The 18,435-nt window shown below is 43.2% G+C and overlaps 1 protein-coding gene and 1 non-coding gene across 8 annotated transcripts in view; both read left to right on the forward strand.

Annotated features, from left to right (window-relative positions):
* Nucleotides 1–18,435, forward strand: part of KIAA2012 (KIAA2012 ortholog) — a 123,717-nt gene that overhangs the window by 24,743 nt on the left and 80,539 nt on the right. For 6 of the 7 annotated variants that reach the window (XR_008313633.1, XR_008313638.1, XR_008313634.1 and 3 more), the window contains 5 exons: nt 277–407; nt 4,346–4,502; nt 5,807–6,055; nt 7,729–7,905; nt 10,254–10,385. Coding sequence is in view for 1 of the 7 variants with exons in the window: in XM_053285341.1 (XP_053141316.1) it covers nt 277–407; nt 4,346–4,502; nt 5,807–6,055; nt 7,729–7,905; nt 10,254–10,385 (846 nt within the window). In the remaining 6 variants the exon portion in view is untranslated. The remainder of the gene's footprint in view (nt 1–276; nt 408–4,345; nt 4,503–5,806; nt 6,056–7,728; nt 7,906–10,253; nt 10,386–18,435) is intronic. The other variant, XR_008313635.1, reaches the window with a different exon arrangement.
* Nucleotides 879–997, forward strand: LOC128341397 (5S ribosomal RNA). Its single transcript, XR_008314400.1, has one exon. It is a non-coding gene; the product is annotated as a 5S ribosomal RNA (ribosomal RNA).

Raw genomic sequence — 18,435 nt, forward strand, 5'->3', positions numbered from 1 at the left:
GTCCATGAATAACGAGGGCCACCTGTATTATACTAGCTGCTGTGACGCAACTGTTTTTTAATGTCTAATTATTGGTCTGATTCTTTGAGAAGTTCCAGTGGTTTAATTGTTTCATGCTTTTTAATTATGTTGGTAAGCTGCTGAGAATTTTTGGAAAGATCATCAAAATGTTTTAATAAATAATAGATTGAATACATTGTAAAATGTCCATGGGTGACTAACTTGATCTAGATCAAGGCCAGTGTTTGATCTCTTTTCTTCTCTGGGATTCTGCAGTTAGCCAAAAGCATCTGAAAAACCCAGACAGCAGAGAAAGAGGACCCTTCTTCGAAACAACCTTGTTCCCTCCTATTCAACCAGACACAAACACAGAACAAAGTGGAGTCAGGAAGGAGCATAGGAAGCAGGTCAGTTTTTATTTTTATTTTTTCCAATTAAAAAGTCAATTCCCAGTTTTGGGAATGAAGAAAAGAAATAGCCTCACTAACAGCAATCAAATGGAGTTTGTCAAAGACTAATTTGTGGGCAGTAATAATCTGGGACTAGCCACCTACTGGCGCACTGGGGAAATGACTTGACTAGCAAGCCAGAGGTTGCCTGTTCGAATCCCCACTGGTATGTTTCCCAGACTATGGGAAAGACCTATATTGGGCAGCAGCGATATAGGAAGATGCTGAAAGGCATCATCTCGTACTGTGCGGGAGGAGGCAATGGTCAACCCCTCCTGTACTCTGCCAAAGACAACCACAGGGCTCTGTGGTCTCCAGGAGTCAACACCGACTCGACGGCAAAACTTTACCTTTTCTTTAATAATTTGGGAAGGAAACTTCCTGAACACAGCCTGGAACAAACAGGGTGAGAAAGCCTGAGCATCCTGAGCCTACAGCCACACCACCCTGAAAGCACCCGATTCCGTCTGATCTCGGAAGTTAAGCAGGGTCAGGCCTGGTTAGTACTTAGATGGGAGACCGCATGGGAATACTGGGTGCTGTAGGCTTAAAAAGGACCCAGCCAACTATCGTCCCATTAGCTTACTTAATGTTATTAGTAAAATTTACGTGAGGCATCTTTTGATAAAACTTCTAGACTGGATTGAGGCAAATAACATTTTAGCTATCGAGCAGGCAGGCTTTCGGGAGGGTCGTTCTACCACGGAACATGCTTTTACCCTTCAATTTCTGGCAGAGAAGTATTCTAGGTTCCCAGGTTCAGCACTTTATGTACACAGGAACATAGGAAACTGCCATATACTGATTCAGACCATTCGTCTATCTAGCTCAGTATTGTCTTCACAGACTGGCAGCGACTTCTCCAAGGTTGCAGGCAGGAATCTCTCTCAGCCCTATCTTGGAGAAGCCAGGGAGGGAACCTGAAACCTTCTGCTCTTCCCAGAGTGGCTCCCAGAGCGGCTGAGGGGAATATCCTGCAGTGCTCAAACATAAAGTCTCCCATTCATATGCAACCAGGGCAGACCTTGCTTAGCTTTGGGGACAAGTCATGCTTGCTACCACAAGACCAGCTCTCCTCTCCATTCATTGATCTTAAGCATTCATTGATAGCATTCATTAATCTTAAAGCTGCATTTGATTCAGTTTCTAGAGAGAGACTGTGGTCTAAACTGGAAGTTCTTGGAATAGATAAAAGATTACTCAAACTTATTGTTAGTCTGCATAAGCATACTTGTTTGAAAGTTCGTTATGGCCCAACTGGACAGTTAACATCGGAAATTCTAACTTTTAGAGGAGTACGTCAGGGCTGTATACTTGCTCCTATTTTGTTCAACATCTACGTTAATTCTGTGGTTACTTGTCTGCCCACCCTCTCTATTCATCCACCAAAGTTAGCCAATAGGCACGTCTCCATATTATTATATGCAGATGACATGGCTATTATGTCGCAGACACCTGTAGGCCTTAAGTGTGCCCTAAGACTCTTCTCATCATTTTGTAACCAAGGGTCTATTGAAATAAATTATAGTAACACTAAAGTCTTAGTGTTCGCCAAGCAAGCTAGGCATTATAATTGGTCCATACAAAGAAACAAGATTGAGCAGGTTAATTCCTTTAAATATCTAGGAATTACGTTTCAGTCTGTTGGCTCTAGAAATGCCCATTTTAACTCCATCAGGTAGTCTGCTCAAATGGTTGTAAATAAGATCAAATCTTATCATTTTACACATGGTGCTGCTTTTATACCTGCGACAGTGAGACTTTATATAGCCAAAGTACTGGCTTTGCTCTTATATGGAGCCCAACTGGGACTTGCAAGTAATTTTGCCTTACTGGAGGCTATCCAGACTAAGTTTATCAGATGCATTTTGCAAGTTCCATGTCGTGCTCCGAATGCTGACATCAGAAGAGAAGTTGGTCTTATTAGATTGGAATCCTTATACTGGTGCTGTATTTTTCGATTTTGGTTAAAATTGAGTTTTGGACAGGCGGGTTTAGCCTCTTTGGCTATGAATGGTGGTTTTAATTCGAGCTGGAAACGAGCTGTGTTGAGCAAATTTTCCTTTTTTGGCCTCTCCATAGAGGATTTGCATACTGTAGGAATTGAGCAAGCCAGGAAGTTAGTTAAGCAACGTGTCCTGGATATAGAAGTTCAACAAGAAGGTGCATGGCTCAAGCAGGGTTTATACTTAGGGAGTCAAGCTATTAATTTCAAACCAGCTAAGTACTTTGATGTGGTGCTTGTCCCTAAATTTGGATGAGCCCTCACTTTAGCACGTTTAAATGTTCTTCCTACAGCAATATTAGATGGCAGGTTCAAGGGAGTTCTGCTATTTTTACGACTTTGCCCGTGTGGCAAAGGGGTTATAGAATCTACCTCACACGTTATTCTTTATTGTGATTTTTATAGGGAACCCCGTTTAAGACTTTTATCTCCTATGTTAGACAATTTGCCTGGACAGTCTGATGAATTTTATTTAAATTATCTTTTAACTAATGAGGACACTGATATTATTTCAGTTATGGCCAGGTTTTGTTATATTATTTGTAAAATACGTACTGGTTTATTGTAAATGTTTGCTGGTCAATGACCGAATAAACTTATATATCTTCTATCTTTGAACAGGGTGAGAAAGCCACAGAACAATTCTTAATATAGGAGTTTTCCAGATGGTGATTTATAGAAGCTTAACAATGGTCACAGTTGTGGGGTGTTCAGATGACAAAAGGCCCTTCCCAGCTTTTTTCATGACGATTAGCCCTTCAGTGTGGGAAATGACCATCTTAAAAAAGTAGTACTCTTAAACTGAAAATGGCATTGCAGAATATGCTTTGTAGACAGATAGAGTGGGTGCAGACTCGGCCTATGGCACACACACCCCACTTCCTCAACTGGGCACTCCTCTTTTCTGTGGCACACACTTCACTTCTGGTAGTCCAGGTACTTTGCTGGATTTCTGCTCTGCTCTTGTTTGTTTGAAAAAAAATTGGTGTACTGGTACACATTCACTCTCTTACTTGCCCGGGAAAGCATCCTGTGGCTGTAAAAGCTTGGTGTTCAGGGTTTTGATTGTGCTTCACCTTCTTTTTCTTGCCTTTTTGTTTAATTTTTTGCTTTTTATGGCCCTGTTGGGTTGTCTGAATGTATAGCTGCAGCAGAATCTCGAACAGATTATAAGGTTGTTCACATGACCTTGGTTTACCTGGCCAGGGGAGAACTGTGTGGACAGAACAAAGTGGGGGGGAGCAAAAAGAGGCAGTTCGTGTGAACAGCTGTAGTGACTCTGGTTTGCATTTATCACACTTCCTCCTGCAATAATGCCCCATGTCTGGAAAACCTAAAGACTCAACAGTCTAGTCTATCATCTTGTATGATTCCCTACTGCAGTACCAGTTAGGTAGCATTTTGGTTTAACTTTACTGCAACTAGAGAAAAGTACAGTTTTACCTCTGGAAGGTAAACAGTGACATCATTCTTAATCTTCTGTTTCTGATAAGCTGTTCACTTACTTGGAAGTAAATCCTATTGAGCTCAATGGGACTTATTTCTGAATAATCATGTATAGAATTAGGCTTCACATTCTATTGAAAGAAAAGGGAATTAAATGTGATTAACTGTACACTGGATTGCATCCCTAGTGTTCTCTGTATGCAGCAAGTACTAACATGGATTTTTTTGAATGTTATTTTGAAAAGGGTACAATAAATAGGGTGGACAAAATGCCTGATTTCTGAAACTAGATTTTATCAGGAACTCTTCGTGTCTGCAGGGACCATCCCTAACATGGCTCCAGTTTCCTTAAATATAACACAAGTCAAAGTGTGGTGTCAAAGATGTTTAAAAACACACACACACACACACAAAACTGAAGGGTGTTTTGTTTTTTTTCATCCAGGTGCCAGAGATATTCAGGTTACCTCAGATATCAGAAGATTCACCCAAAGCTCAGAGGGAAAAACTTAAATCCAGTGAACTCTCAAAAGAACTTTTGGTCCTTCCATTGCTGATTCAGTTGGAAAGGGAGCCCAAATCCCAAGTGAAAAAGCTAGCAGGTACAACTGAATGCTCTGGATGAATGGCACACATGCATTAACAGTGATTCAATAAAAAGGAAATGCCCCCTACCCCCAATTCTAGACAGCAACAATTCGCCACCAGCTCCCTTTGTTGAATATGAAAATAACTTGCTTTGGGTAGTCTTGCTTCAGAAGACTATCATGTTCCTGTTCCCAGCCAACTTAGGACACTGACTGTACATCCATCAAAGCAGTCTCTGCGCTTCCTTCGAAAGGTTCTGTCCCTCCCCACAAATCAAACTACAAACAGTGTTCTGCTGCATGAGGTAAAACCAAAGCAAGCTTCAAAGTATGAGGGAGGGGGAATGTTGACCACAGTCCTAACTCACTGTCTTTTTCTGTCTTCATCTTTTGAGTCTAACCTGACAATTCCCCGCTCCTCACCCCCAGTCTTTCCCAAAACCCTAAAGGAGACCCTCATACAATTTTTATTGGCCCTGTCCAGTCAGTGTTTACCGGGCATTTTCCCTGCAGAGGATCTTCAATTTTATGTGAGAATTTACATTCTTTTTGAGACTTAACATTTTTATATTGTCACTGAATATTTTTGTTGCTGGTATTTATTTTATTTTATTTTTTACAATTTCTTGTATACCGCCTCCTCCAAAGACTCTAGACGGTGAACAATAACAATATTTTTTTTAAAGGGCAAAATCCTGGTGATAAGGGGAAGGTCTTTAGAGAGGACTTGAAAGCCACCAAGGAGGGGGCTGAATGAATTGGGGGTGGGGAGGGTGTTCCAAAGAAGAGGGGTGGCCACAGAGAAGGCCCTCCTATGAGCCTTCTCTTTATTAACAATAAAGCCAATACTACTATGTGAACTTGTTGGTCATTACTTATCAAGCATATTCTCAGCAAGAATTCCTCTGGCATTTGTGAAGCTTTCCCATTTTTCCTTAAAGATATGGAGCAGCAATTCTATAGAGCTAGTCATCCATGAGCAGACTTTTATGTCTCCTTGCAGTCTACCTCAAGAACTATTCAAAAATAATACCAGAGAGCTGCAGATAAGAGGAAATTGTTACTTAACATGATCAGATTTATGATTCAGAAGTGTTCCATACCTGCCCTGGCACCAAATAACTAGCTGAGATATTAAACGAAATGAGGCAATGTGTATAAATCTCCTTTTTCATGGGGGAGAGCAATATGTGATCCTCGCAGACTTTTAAAGATTTTTGATTTTTTTTTTTAGCTTTTGAATTTAAACTTATTAGAGAGACCATTTTTGGTTTGTTAAAATGTCAATAACTCCAGTTATTTTCAATCCTTTCTTTCAGGAGAATGTTGCAATGAACCCAAATCTGAGGTTGTTGTCTGTGAAAAGCCATTGGCACCTTTGCTGAACAATCTTATTTCTGAGCCAGAACACAGAAACAAACAGCCCCAGGCAATGAATGGGGGAATCCCAGAGGCTCCTCCAGGTAGTTTCTGTCTACCTCCAATAAAGACCAGAGAGTTTGTCCGCAATGGGAAGATGACAAGAAAGAGAGAGGTGTGTGCTGAAAAGGACAGCAAGTATCAAAGAGGTCAGTCACTCCACTGAAAGTGAGTGAGGCCCACTTCAGACATACAATATGGTTGCTGCTTGGAAGTCACAATACACAAAGGCTGTTCACGTGAGCAGCCCTTCCCTGGCTTGTGCAGCCCTACCGGGGTAGCACTGCTTGTGTGAAGCACCAGGATTGGGGCATATCCTGGCACTGCCCCCTGAAGAGCCCGCGGTTCCCCACTGGGCTTTTAGCCAAGTAGAAGGGTGTGACTCTGCGAGTGTGCCCTTTTCCTTGGGTCCCCAATTGTGTGTGTGCTTGGGCTGCCTGCAGCCCAAGCATACAGAGAGTCTGGCGGCTAGAGCACCCGGCTGTGGGTAAATCCCCTCATGCAGGGTTTCCTAAGCCTGGGCCCCCAGATGTTTTTGGACTGCAACTCCCATCATCCTTGGCCACAAAGGTGATATCTGGGGGTGATGGTAGTTGTAGTCCAACATCTGGGGGCCCAAGGTTAAGAAACCCTACCCTAATGCACTGCTTTCCTGATGCGGTGCTTTGAGGGATGCCGGAGGACTTCCTCTTCCAGCTTCCTGCTCTGCCGCTCACTGCAACGTGGTTCATCTTCAAACGTGGCAGAGCCTTCAAAGAAAATGGATCATGTGCGGGGAGGCAGGTAGGAGCCTGCCTCCCTGCCAGTCCTCCCTTCGGCCACCGGCCGGTGTTTTCAATTATGTGAATGACCTTGCAGGCTCTCTCCATGTTGTTAAACGGCGCTCTTGTGACCCTGTCCTGTTTTGACTGTGTCAGAGAAACGCCTTCCTTCTTTGTGGTTGCGGGGAGGTGTTGCCTAGCAAGGGTAAAACTGTCTCCTCTGCATGGGTACTGCTTCACACAGGCAGCAAGCTCACCATGTGGATAGGCACCCACACCACTTTGCTTCTTGGTCAGCTTTTCTGATTCTTGTTTAGTGACTCAAAGCCCCTTTGAGCATTAAGGGCATGTAGAAATGTATCTTAAAAATGGGTCTCGCCATGTTTTTCCTACTGAAGAGGAACACCAGCTTCTCCTTGCCTTCACAATGCATTTGACAGATGTACTCACCAGTAAATTTGAATAAGACAATTCTTTGTTTGAACAAAGCATATGGATGTGCTTCCATGGCTCCCCCACTGCTCATAGAATGCATGTCTGGATGCAGATTTAGGGAAAATGTACATGCTGTGGTCCTCACAGGTCTTTACCACTTCAGAATGCGGGTGAGGGAATCTTCTGTTTAAATACTCTCCGATTTAAAAAAAACAAAAACCTTTCTGCACAAGAAGAAAGGGCATAACAGAGGGAATGGTTCCAAACCAGCCTCCTCCCTGACATGCTAGATTTAGATGCATGCAGGGAGTTTTGCTGACACTGAGAAGCATGTAACAAAAGTCCTTTCATATGGAAAGATAGCATGCTGGATTCACTTTCTAATTCCACACATATTACGCTTTCTATTTCCAATTCATATGCAAAAATGATGGAACCAATTAAGTAGACTCCTACCTACAAATGCTCAAGCTACAAAAAAATTAATCTATAACATGCTACAGAGGAACCTCTGTCTTATTAAAAACCAATCATAAGAACAAAGCAAGGTCATGCTAACTTTACATCTTTTTGCATTTGTTTTTCCTTTTGTCCATCATTTCTCTGTTTTTATGTCTTTTTTTTAGATGGTGATCTATTTCTCCAGGATGCAGTCCCAGCATCTGATCAACTGCCTGCTATAGACCCAAGGAAGTGTTCAGGAAACAAGAGTAACAGGGCTAACTTCAATGCTGGCATAAGTGACATAAATAAAGATCTCCCTGAAGGAATTAGTCTCAGTGCTCTGCCTGAAGAATGCAGAGGTAAAAACAGGCTCTGTTCAAGGAACCTAACTGCATTTAATCAAGTATCTAATGGCCAATAGAGCAGTAAGAGTTAGATTTATTTTTTAAGTTCAGAATAATATGCTACTTTGGCTGCAGCAGGGAATATATACGTGGGTTAAAATCATGTGGATTTAAGATTGCAGGCTAGTCAGCAAGTTATGGCCACCAGATGAAGATAATTTAAAATCACGTCATGTGGTAGGAGCTCTCACCACAAAGTCCTTCATGTGCAGTGGCTGATTTCAGAGATCAGATTATTTTCACTATGTCACCATAAACCTTTCTTCATATCTGTTTGTAGCAGTATAGTAAAAACTGCCCAATCAGCATAGTAAGCTGCTGAACAGAAATTACATTTTGCATGAAAAGAGCTACAAGATGGAGCAATTTAAATGGCCTCCTCAGGGTTACTATAGTATATAGACAAGCCTGGGGCAGAGGGCGGGGAATGAGATTCCTGTTTATATAAGGTGGTTGGGGGAAAATATGGACAATTTATCTGGAAGATTAAGAAGTGAGATGGAGTTTAGTTATTAGCTGAGGAATTACTGATTAGCTAGGGTTTATCATGTGGATGTAGTCAGCTACCCTATGAACATTGTAAAAACACCAAATACTCCCTGTATGTACGCAACTTTACTTGCCAAAATGCATCAATTGCTGCAACTTTAATCTAGTTTGACTATCATGACTTCCTTCTTCTCAAGGATCTATAGGAATTATCATTTTTATCACAGACTGAGGAGCTCTTGTGCCAGCACACTAAAGAACCTTATTAAACTGGCTTCAATCTATAGTGTAGCTCACATCCCATGATTTCTCAAATCCACAGTTTTGCTTACGTACATGAAAATGCTGGACACCCAAATGCAGAGATCTGTTGGAATCCTCACTAGCTTCATCTCTTCTTATCAGTGGCATTGTGGCAACCAATTTACGGCAGTTTATCTAGCTATCTGTCTGTCTGTCTGTCTATCTATCTATCTAACTTATATACCGCCCAAATGTCTCTGGGCAATTAACAATGACATAAAAACCATTAAAACAAATATAAAAGGTTAAAACAGTTTAACAATTGAAAAACAGCATAAAATTAAAACCTACAAATTTAAAAAACTGAAAAAGCTTGGGTGAAGAGATGGGTCTTCAGATGTTTTTTAAAAATAGTCAGAGATGGGGAGGATCATATCTCAGCAGGGAGCGCATTCCACAATCAAGAGGGCCCGTCTCCGTGTGGCCACCAGACAAGATGGCACTGACTGGAGATGGGCCTCCTCAAGTGACCTCAATGGGCGGTAGGGCACATAACGAAGAAGACGTTCTCTTATATACCCAGGGCCTAAGCTGTTTAGGGCTTTATAAGTTATAACTAGCACTTTGTATTCTGCCTGGAAACCTATTAGCACTTACACTAGCAATAGCACTTACATTTATATACCGCTTTATAGCCAGAGCTTTCTAAGCGGTTTACAATGATTTAGCATATTGCCCCCAACATTCTGGGTACTCATTTTACCGACTTCGGAAGGATGGAAGGCTGAGTCAACCTTGAGCCCCTGGTCAGGATCGAACTTGTAACCTTCTGGTTACAGGGCGGCAGTTTTACCACTGCGCCACCAGGGGCTCATTGGCATCCCCATAAGATGGCATCCCCATCCCTATTGGCATCCCCATAAGCTTAGTGGGGAAGAGAAATCAGAAATGTAATCATTTGTTTGGTGGTGACCTTTATTTTATACAATACTGAGGAGAAAACATTCAGAATTAAGTGCAAGTATTCTGCTTAATAAAACAAAGAGGGAGAAGTGGGGAAATCTTTATTGAAGGACAACGCTTCAGCTTGTATCTGTTATGGTTTCCTAGCTTAGCCTTGGACAGCACCAAGGCTTTGCAAATTCCATACCAAAGAAAAAATAAGTCTATATCTTTTTTTTAAAAAAAATCCAGTTTTAGCAATGATAAGTTTCTTGGGTCTCTACAACCACAAGGGCTAGGAAAGCCTAGTCCATACAGAGGTTCTCAAAATGTTGAATTCCACTCCAGGTGGTGGATTCCTTACTTAAGCAACAAGCCCACAAATGTGTGTGCAGGACACAATCAGCCATGGACATATATAAAACTCATTTAGACTGAAGAATTTAAGTGAAGTGTTAATTTAGAATTTAAGACAGAAGTGATGGAAAGCAAGGAAACAGAATTAAGAATAGTAGCAATTTCCAGCACACCAGCTACACCAAAGTGTAGTGGCCTTCATTTCCTAGCAGTAAGTTTTAATAACATTGCTCACTTTGTCCTTCTCCCCACCACCACCACTTGTTTTCAAGAATGTTCTAAGGACACTTCAGTCAGCAGTCTCATCATGGGTCCTGACAGAAAAATGATCTGTCCATCACTCTTGGGATCGGTCCAGTCTACTGACAATCTGGGACATTTGGAATTCATTCCAGATGAAGAAGGTAAGAATATAAAATGTACTGTAGTCTCTTGTCCAAAAGAAATATTGCACAGATAACTCAAATGTTAGCCAACCTGAATAAATAGGTTAGCCAGATCAGTCTTCCTCAGACAATACTAATTTGTGTTCAGACAGAAGAACTGACACACATGCACACACACCTATTTGGAAACTGTTTTGTTGGAACTTGCCCAGTGCAAGAAATGTGTTTTTCTTCCTTACAGTGAGTCTCTAAAGGAGAAGCTCATTTATAATCTGGTCAGGTATTTGTACTGTGTTTCAGCCAACCAATATGAGTCACCAAGCTCTGAAAGGCACTTTGATGCAATCTTCAGAATTTGACTGGCAGGTTGTTGGCTTATAAGGAGAAAGAGCGTGTGTTGTGTAATGGTACTCTCATTCCCAACAAACATGCACATACGAAACAGACAGAGTAATCCTATCCTCCTGCTGATACTGACAGCCACTAATGCCAGCAAAATATAGTTTGCATCTAATGCATTAGCAGCAGCAGCAGCAAAGATGACAGAAAAACAGTGTCACTTTAAACCAGAGATAACATAGCAACACCAGCAGACATTCCCACATCAACCATGACAACACCATCACCACCCACCAATCACAGCATTCCGCTCTGACAGTAGTTCAACACATTTCACTCTGACAACAGCTCATGCACAGGAATTGCCAATCCATGGCACTGGCCCTTTCTCATGATCGCCCGCCCAGCTGATTGCCAGCTACTGCCAGAGCATGGAGGGTCAGAGTCTGGGATGCATCTTCCCGGCCCCCAGAACTCCTATAATGAACCAGATAAGAATGCCGTGCATTATAGGGATCCTTCCAGCACTAGCTGGTAGGCTATTCACATGTAGGTTCTGCGTGGACCTGCACATCACCAACACGAGCACTAACCTGGTTTAAGGGTGCCCTCGTGCCCCAAACCCAGGCTAAGTGGTGGGCTCTCTAAGCGGGTTTGCCGCCACACCACCGCCAGGAGCTGGGCAGCTACCAGCAGTTCACACATGCCAGCAAAACCTTAGCTTGGTGAGCAACAATGATGTGAGAGGCAAAAACAAAAACAAAACATGGAGAAGTCAGGACTAGAACCCATGCTATCTAAACTATCAATCACCTGCTGTGAATTATCTATCAATTGATAGACAGTGAATTAACTATCAATTACCTGCTGTGTAAACTAGCAATTACCTGCTGTGACATAGTCCACAGAGCAATACCCTAACCACAAAGAAACAGCAGAAATGATAAAGCCTTTGTTGTTATGTTGGGGTACAGCCTGTAGAACCAGAAATATAGGCCAGGATGAGGAGGGAGGGACATCTACAGAGCTGTGACTATGTGGGACAACCTGAATATAACACATGTGAAGGCCCAGGTTCAAACCCTAGGTTCAGTGTCTTTGTAGAGCAGTCTGTATGGAGCTCCACACACTCATGGCGCAGATCTGATATGCTTCCCAATGACATTCATTTTGCCTAGCCCCCTTCATTCTATTCAGCCACTTCCTCATATTCATTGAGATCTGTTTTGCCTACAGATCTGCCAAAGCATTCTGGTGTAATAGTAGATTATACTTAGTGACCCCTTTCCATTGAGCATTCTATCCTGAGAATTGCAGGGGTGAGTTGTGAGAGGCAGGACTAGAGTCTGATCGAGCACAGGATTCTAATTGACTCTGACTTCTCCCCTTCCACATCCCCAGTGCCAACTATTTTTTCCTCTTGCACTGTAGATATGCAATTCCAGCATATATTTGGGATTCACCATCACAAGTCCAGCTAGCATCAATTTAGCATAAGATTGAATCATGAATGATTGTTTGCGTCCAACTTTTTTGCCTACCTAGAAACTAGGAGGTATATTGAAGAAGCTATAGAAGATCTGTGATTGACAATGGTGATAACTAAGTCTGTATGAGGCGGCCCCAAAAATTCTTGTGTTTATTTGTATTATAATATACAGTATAAGCTACTTTCCCACCCACTCAAAGTAGTGCACAAACAAGCAATAAAAATTATAATACACATTCAGCAAAATAACAAGTAAATGAAATTAAACAAACATTTAAACAATATTAAAATGATATGATATTAAAATTAAAAAGAGAGCAATAGAATGACAGAAACAAAACCAACAGTCTCAACAAAAGCACCAATCCAGGGGGACAGCTAACCCATATCAAAATAAGGCAGTCTTTCTTCACTGACTGGAGGTCAAAATGTGCAAGGGTAGGGACACTCGACTCGAATCCGACAGATTACAACATAGAACTCATTTGAAGTTCTATGCTCAGCCAATACATGCAGCAAAGAAGCTCCCCCCCCCCCGCCCATATTGCATCTGCAAGCTCACACCCAATGGAGTTGTTCAGGGTTGTGAGAGGGCTAGTGCGTACCCCTCCTTCCTTGAATGAAAACTTGGAACTATCAATTACCTGCTGTGACATTTTAATGAGTTATTTGTGGATAAAATCTCTCGTATTCAGGCCGACTTGGATTCAGATCCCACAGTTACTGCAGTGTCTGATGCGGAGGTGTCTAGTGTCTCTTCTTATGTGGTTAGGTTGGATCAGTTTCAGTTTATGACTCCTGAGGATGTGGACAAGCTGATTGGAACTGTGTGGCCTATCACCTGTTCTCTTGACCCTTGTCTGACTTGGCTTATAATATCAGCCACGGGGGATTGTTGCAGAAGGCCTGGTAGAGACTAAAAATGCTTCTCTGAGAGAGGGCAGGATGCCTCCTTCAAGGATGCAATTATTAGACCTCTTCTAAAGAAGCCTGCATTGGGTCGCTCAGAGTTGAGCAGCAGACCTGTCTCCAGCCTTCCATGGCTGGGGAAAGTAATTGAGAGGATGGTGGCCTCTCACCTCCTGGAGGAAACTGATTATCTAGACCCATTTCAAACTGCCATTCAGGTGGGCTATGGAGTGGAGACTGCCTTGGTCAGCCTGATGGTTGATCTCTTAATTGGGAATTGACAGAGGGTGTGTGACTCTGTTGGTCCTTTTGGCAGCTTTCAGTACTATCGATCTCAGTATCCTTCTGAAACATAAGAACAGCCCAGCTGGATCAGGCCCAAGGCCTATCTAGTCCAGCATCCTTTTTCACACAGTGGCCCACCAGATGCCTCTGGGAAGCCCACAGGCAAGTGCTGGAGGTATGCCCTCTCTCTTACTTCTACTCCCCTGCAACTGGTATTTAGCGGCAACTTGCCTCTGAGGCTGGAGGTACCTCTAAATACCAGTTGCAGAGGAGTAGCAGTAGGAAAGATGGCATGCTTTCAGGAATAAGAGCGGGCATTCCCAGATGACTCTCGGAAGCCCACAGGCAAGAGGTGAGGGCATGCCTCCTATCTTGCTGCTGCTCACCTGCAACTGGTATTCAGAGGCCTTGTGCCTCTGAGGCTGGGGGCGGCCCATAGACAACTAGTAGCCCAAGTGGGTTGGGGGAAGCACCGGTCTGCAGTGGTTCTTCTCCTACTTCTTGGGCAGATTCCAGATGGTATCCCTTGGAGACTGTTGCTCTTCAAAATCTGAAAGTTGGTATGGTGTCCCTCAGGGCTCCATATTGTCTCCAATTAACATTTACATGAAACCGCTGGGAGAGATCATCATGAGATTTGGTGCAGGGTGTTATCAGTATGCTGATGACACCCAAATCTATTTCTCCATGTCAGCATCATTGGGAGAAGGCATAACCTCTCTAAATGCCTGCCTGGAGGCGGTGATGGGCTGGATGAGGAATAACAAACTGAGACTGAATGCAGATAAGATGGAGGTACTTATTGTGCAGAGTCAGAACTAGGATGTGTTTGAAGCATTTTGGCACCTCTGTTTCCAGGTGTTTTGAGCTGCCCCAGCCAAATTGTTTTGGCTGGGGGTGGGCACTTTAAAAGGAGAAACGCAGGTTTTATCTGCCCCTCTGTTGCAGCTCTGCTGCCCTCCTATTAATTAGTGTTGAAAGGTTCCTCTCGCCGCTGCCCCCCCCCCAGCAGCTCCTGCACTGGCCACTCCTGATTATTCCTGTGTTGAAAGAGCTACACTGACCGTCAATAAGTTTCCACGCAATATACAAGGTGCTGCTTATAACCTATAAAGCCCTAAACAGCTTAGGCCCTGGGTATTTAAGAGAACATCTTCTTCGCCATGACCCCCACCACCCTTTGAAATCATCTGGAAAGCTTTGTCTGCAGTTGCCACCACCAGCTCGTCTGGCGGCTTCTCAGGGATGGGCCTTCTCTGTTGCCTCCCTGAGGCTTTGGAATATGCTCCCTGTTGAGATAAGAACCTCCCCATCTCTGACAACTTTTAAAATGGCAATTAAGACACATTTGTTCACCCAGGCTTTTTATTAGATTTACAGTTTGTAATAGTTTTTAATAGTTTTGGTAACATAGGAAGCTGCTTTATACCAAGTCAAACCATTAGTCCATCTAGAACCTTGTGTTAAATTGTATTTTTTTAATGTTGTGATGTTTTAATTTATTCTGTTTTTGTTGTAAACCGCCCAGAGATATTAGATAGATAGATAGATATCTTTATATTGGTCATTGACCAGTAATCCCAGAGACATAAGTTTTGGGTGGTACAGTCATCCCTTGCCAACCACGGGTTTCCCAATCGCAGTTTTGAATATCTGCAGCTGGAAAATTTTGGCAGGTCTCCCCTATTATGCTGACCAGTAGGTTTCAATCCACCTAGACACAAGCACTATTGGGCAAATTGTCATCATTTGGCTTTTCTACTGAATATTTGTCATTATTAGATTACAATCAAGCTAAGGAGATCCTCAAACAGAGGATCTTGGACACTGAACACCAGAATGATTTAAGCTCCATTTCATAGACAATAAGAGGGCACCTTGGTGAATTTAACCAGGACCCTACTGTCACCTACTGTCATTTTCTCTACCAAGTCTTCATAGGATGTTTCTCAGAGCAAGATATGATGCATTACCATCAGCAGTTCTATCTGGAAGGTTTTTGAAAATTCCTTTGGCCAATCAGATTTGCCCTTGTGGCTCAGATGAGGTCCACCATGTGCTGCTGTTTTGCCCTTTTTATAATGATAGTCGGCTTAGTTTTATTTCTCCCCTGCTATCACACTTTCCTGGCCAAACTGCTGACTTTTATGCCACACTCCTCCTTGCAGATAAGAAACCTTTTATCACCTACAATGTTGCCAAATTTTGTGTGGCTGCTCTTAAGATCCGCCAACAGCTAACTTCTAGCCCTACTTTCTAGATGCCACTACAAGAGGCTTCTATGTTGGTGTACTTTGTATGAATGAATGCTTTTCAGAATGAAGTATTATTTGTTTGTATGTACATCTGGTCAATGATCGGAATAAAGCTATTCATTCATTCATTGTGGCAGGTCTTGCCAACCACAACCCGAGCATCCGCTTGGTTTTGGCGAGATTTTTGGGCAATTGGGGGAGTGTCATGGTTTTGGGGGGTCAGGGGGTGATTTGGGGGTCAGGGGTGATTTTTCAGGGGTTCCCCTTCACTCCTCTTACTGACAGGTGGTGATTTGGAGGGATTCGGGGGGATTTTTTTAACATCTTTTGCTGTATTTTGTGGTCATTTTGTGACTGTGACTGTCTCTGTTATGACTAACCTCCTGTTTGCCATTTATTTCAATGGCTCACCAACCGTGAATTTGTCAACCATGAGATTCTCCCAGAATGTGACCCTCATGGTTGATGAGAGATGGCTGTATATAAATTTGTTAATAAAATAAAATAATGTTAAACAAAGAAATAAATAAGGGATCCTTCCTTATTGAAGGAATAATATTAACTAGCTGGGTTGGGCACAGAGCATCTACGCCTCTAGTCTGCTGCTGCTGCTGCTTTTTGGCCTGCCTGCCCCCACCGCCGTCTTCTTCCCTGATTGCCCACCAGCCCACCCTGGCTCCCCACTCACCAGCTGTCTTCTTCCCTGCCCCCGCCATCTTCTTCTTCCCTCCCTCCTTCCCTCCCACCCCACCCCTGCTGTCAACTTCTTTGGCTGGCCGGCTGGCTGGCCACCATTCACTGCTGTTCTCGTCGCCAGCCAGCCGCCGCCACCATTTTCTCCCCCATCCCCGTCGCCATCCGGGCAGCTGCTTGCAAACTCTCGTGAGAGCTACCACACATGGGATTAGTGACGGGTATGCCTTAGAGAAATTTATATAAAGATATTGACAACAATAATATTATTATTGTGGAAGAGGGATGCAACAGAAGAAGGCAAGGGGGGACCCCTTCCAAGGGGGAACAGGACCATTCCATCCCAGACATGGCACCCGTTATCTCTTGCACTCCTGACCACTAGAAATAACCAAAATAGAGCCCGCTGCTGCCTAGGCTTGCCACCGCTTTTCTGATAAAGGTCTTGCACCTTCAGCAGCTGTGTGGCAAACAAAGTTGCGAGAGGAAGCTTTTCTCAGCAATTCATCTCCACGCCAGAAAGGGTTTATCTGTTCAATTTGTTTGAATCATATAGCTAGTAAAGACATAGAAGTCTTGTCAGGGAAAGGTTGGGAACCTATGGCATTCTGACATGCCCCAGCTTTGTGGAATGGCTTACCAGTTATTGTTAAGAGTCATGCTCAGATTAGGATAAGGGAACTACCTCAGAATCCTAAATCAGGATTTCTGACTCAGGCTTGAGGGCAAGTGTTGTGGACCAGCCTCTGAATGCCAGGTGGCATGGGAGGTAAATATCCCTAGATATGGGCTAGGGTTTGGTGGAGTCATGGGGCAGAGCTTTTGCCACCAGGTCCCCCCTCCCCAAACCTTTAGCTGGAGCAGTAAAACCATTGCTCAAGACTAAGTCGCTTAGTCCCTGAGGCATTAGAGGATGGACTGGCTGGGGACTTTGATCAGTGCCAATAAGGCTACAGCCTTGGATCTGTTATGCTTCCTGGCTCAAGCAGTGAGATAGCACAGCTTGAGCAATTAATTCTCAAGACTTTTGCTGTGTTTGAAGGATTATAGTAATGGCCTGGTTCATTAATGCTTGGTTTTGACTTTGTAATGCTCTTTTTAGATAAAGGGCCTATACACTTACACAGCTCTTGATTCCCAGAAGCCATCTTGCCAGCTAGCCAAGCACAGAACTACCTAGAGGCATCTGGGTGAGGTGGTATTTAAAAAAATCAATCAACCAAACAAACCAATAGGAGATCTTGTCAAAATGCCCCTTACTTATCTAATTCCGCATTTCTGAAACACATTTGCCAGTAAATGGCAAAGCAGGGTGAAGAGGGTGAATTTTGAGTGGAGGGGGAGGTGTGATGTGTGAGTGGTATTTAATCCTTCCCCACCCACCAATTTGCCTCACAGCCTTTTCTCCACATCCCTTTACCCTCCTACCAGGCTTATTTTGCAGCTGACTGGGTGGCGGGGGGAGGGGGAGGGATAGGGAAATGGTCCAGGGCATCAGTTGTGGTGTGGGGTACAATACACAACTAGATTAGCAGTACAATTACATTTATACAGATGTACAATTACCAGTCATACTCATGGGATAAGGGGACAGGTTCATGTGTCAACTGGTAACTGGTTGAAGGGCAGGAAACACAGGGAAGGTATAAATGGGCAGTTCTTTAAATGGAGAGAAGTAAGAAGTGGGGTCCCCCAGGGATCGGTACCGGAACCAGTGCTTTTACATTTATTCATAAATGATCTAGAAGTTGGGGTAAGCAGTGAGGTGGCCAAATTTGCAGATGACACTAAACTATTTAGGGTAGAGAAATCCAAAAGAGATTTGAAGGAGCTCCAATAGGATCTCTCCAGACTCTCCATTGCCAATGATGTTATCAAGTGTAAAGTGATGCATATTGGGGCAAAAAACCCCTAACTTCACATATATGCTGATGGGGTCTGAGCTGTCAGTGACTGACCTGGAGAAGGATCTTGGGGTCATGGTGGACATCTCATTGAAAGTGTCAACTCAATGTGTGGCAACTGTGAAAAAGGTCAATTCCATGCTTGGAATTATTAGGAAGGGGTTTGAAAATGAATCTACTAATAAAATTTGTGC

The sequence above is a fragment of the Hemicordylus capensis genome, chromosome 1 (genome assembly GCF_027244095.1).
Source record: "Hemicordylus capensis ecotype Gifberg chromosome 1, rHemCap1.1.pri, whole genome shotgun sequence".
Taxonomy (NCBI): domain Eukaryota; kingdom Metazoa; phylum Chordata; class Lepidosauria; order Squamata; family Cordylidae; genus Hemicordylus; species Hemicordylus capensis.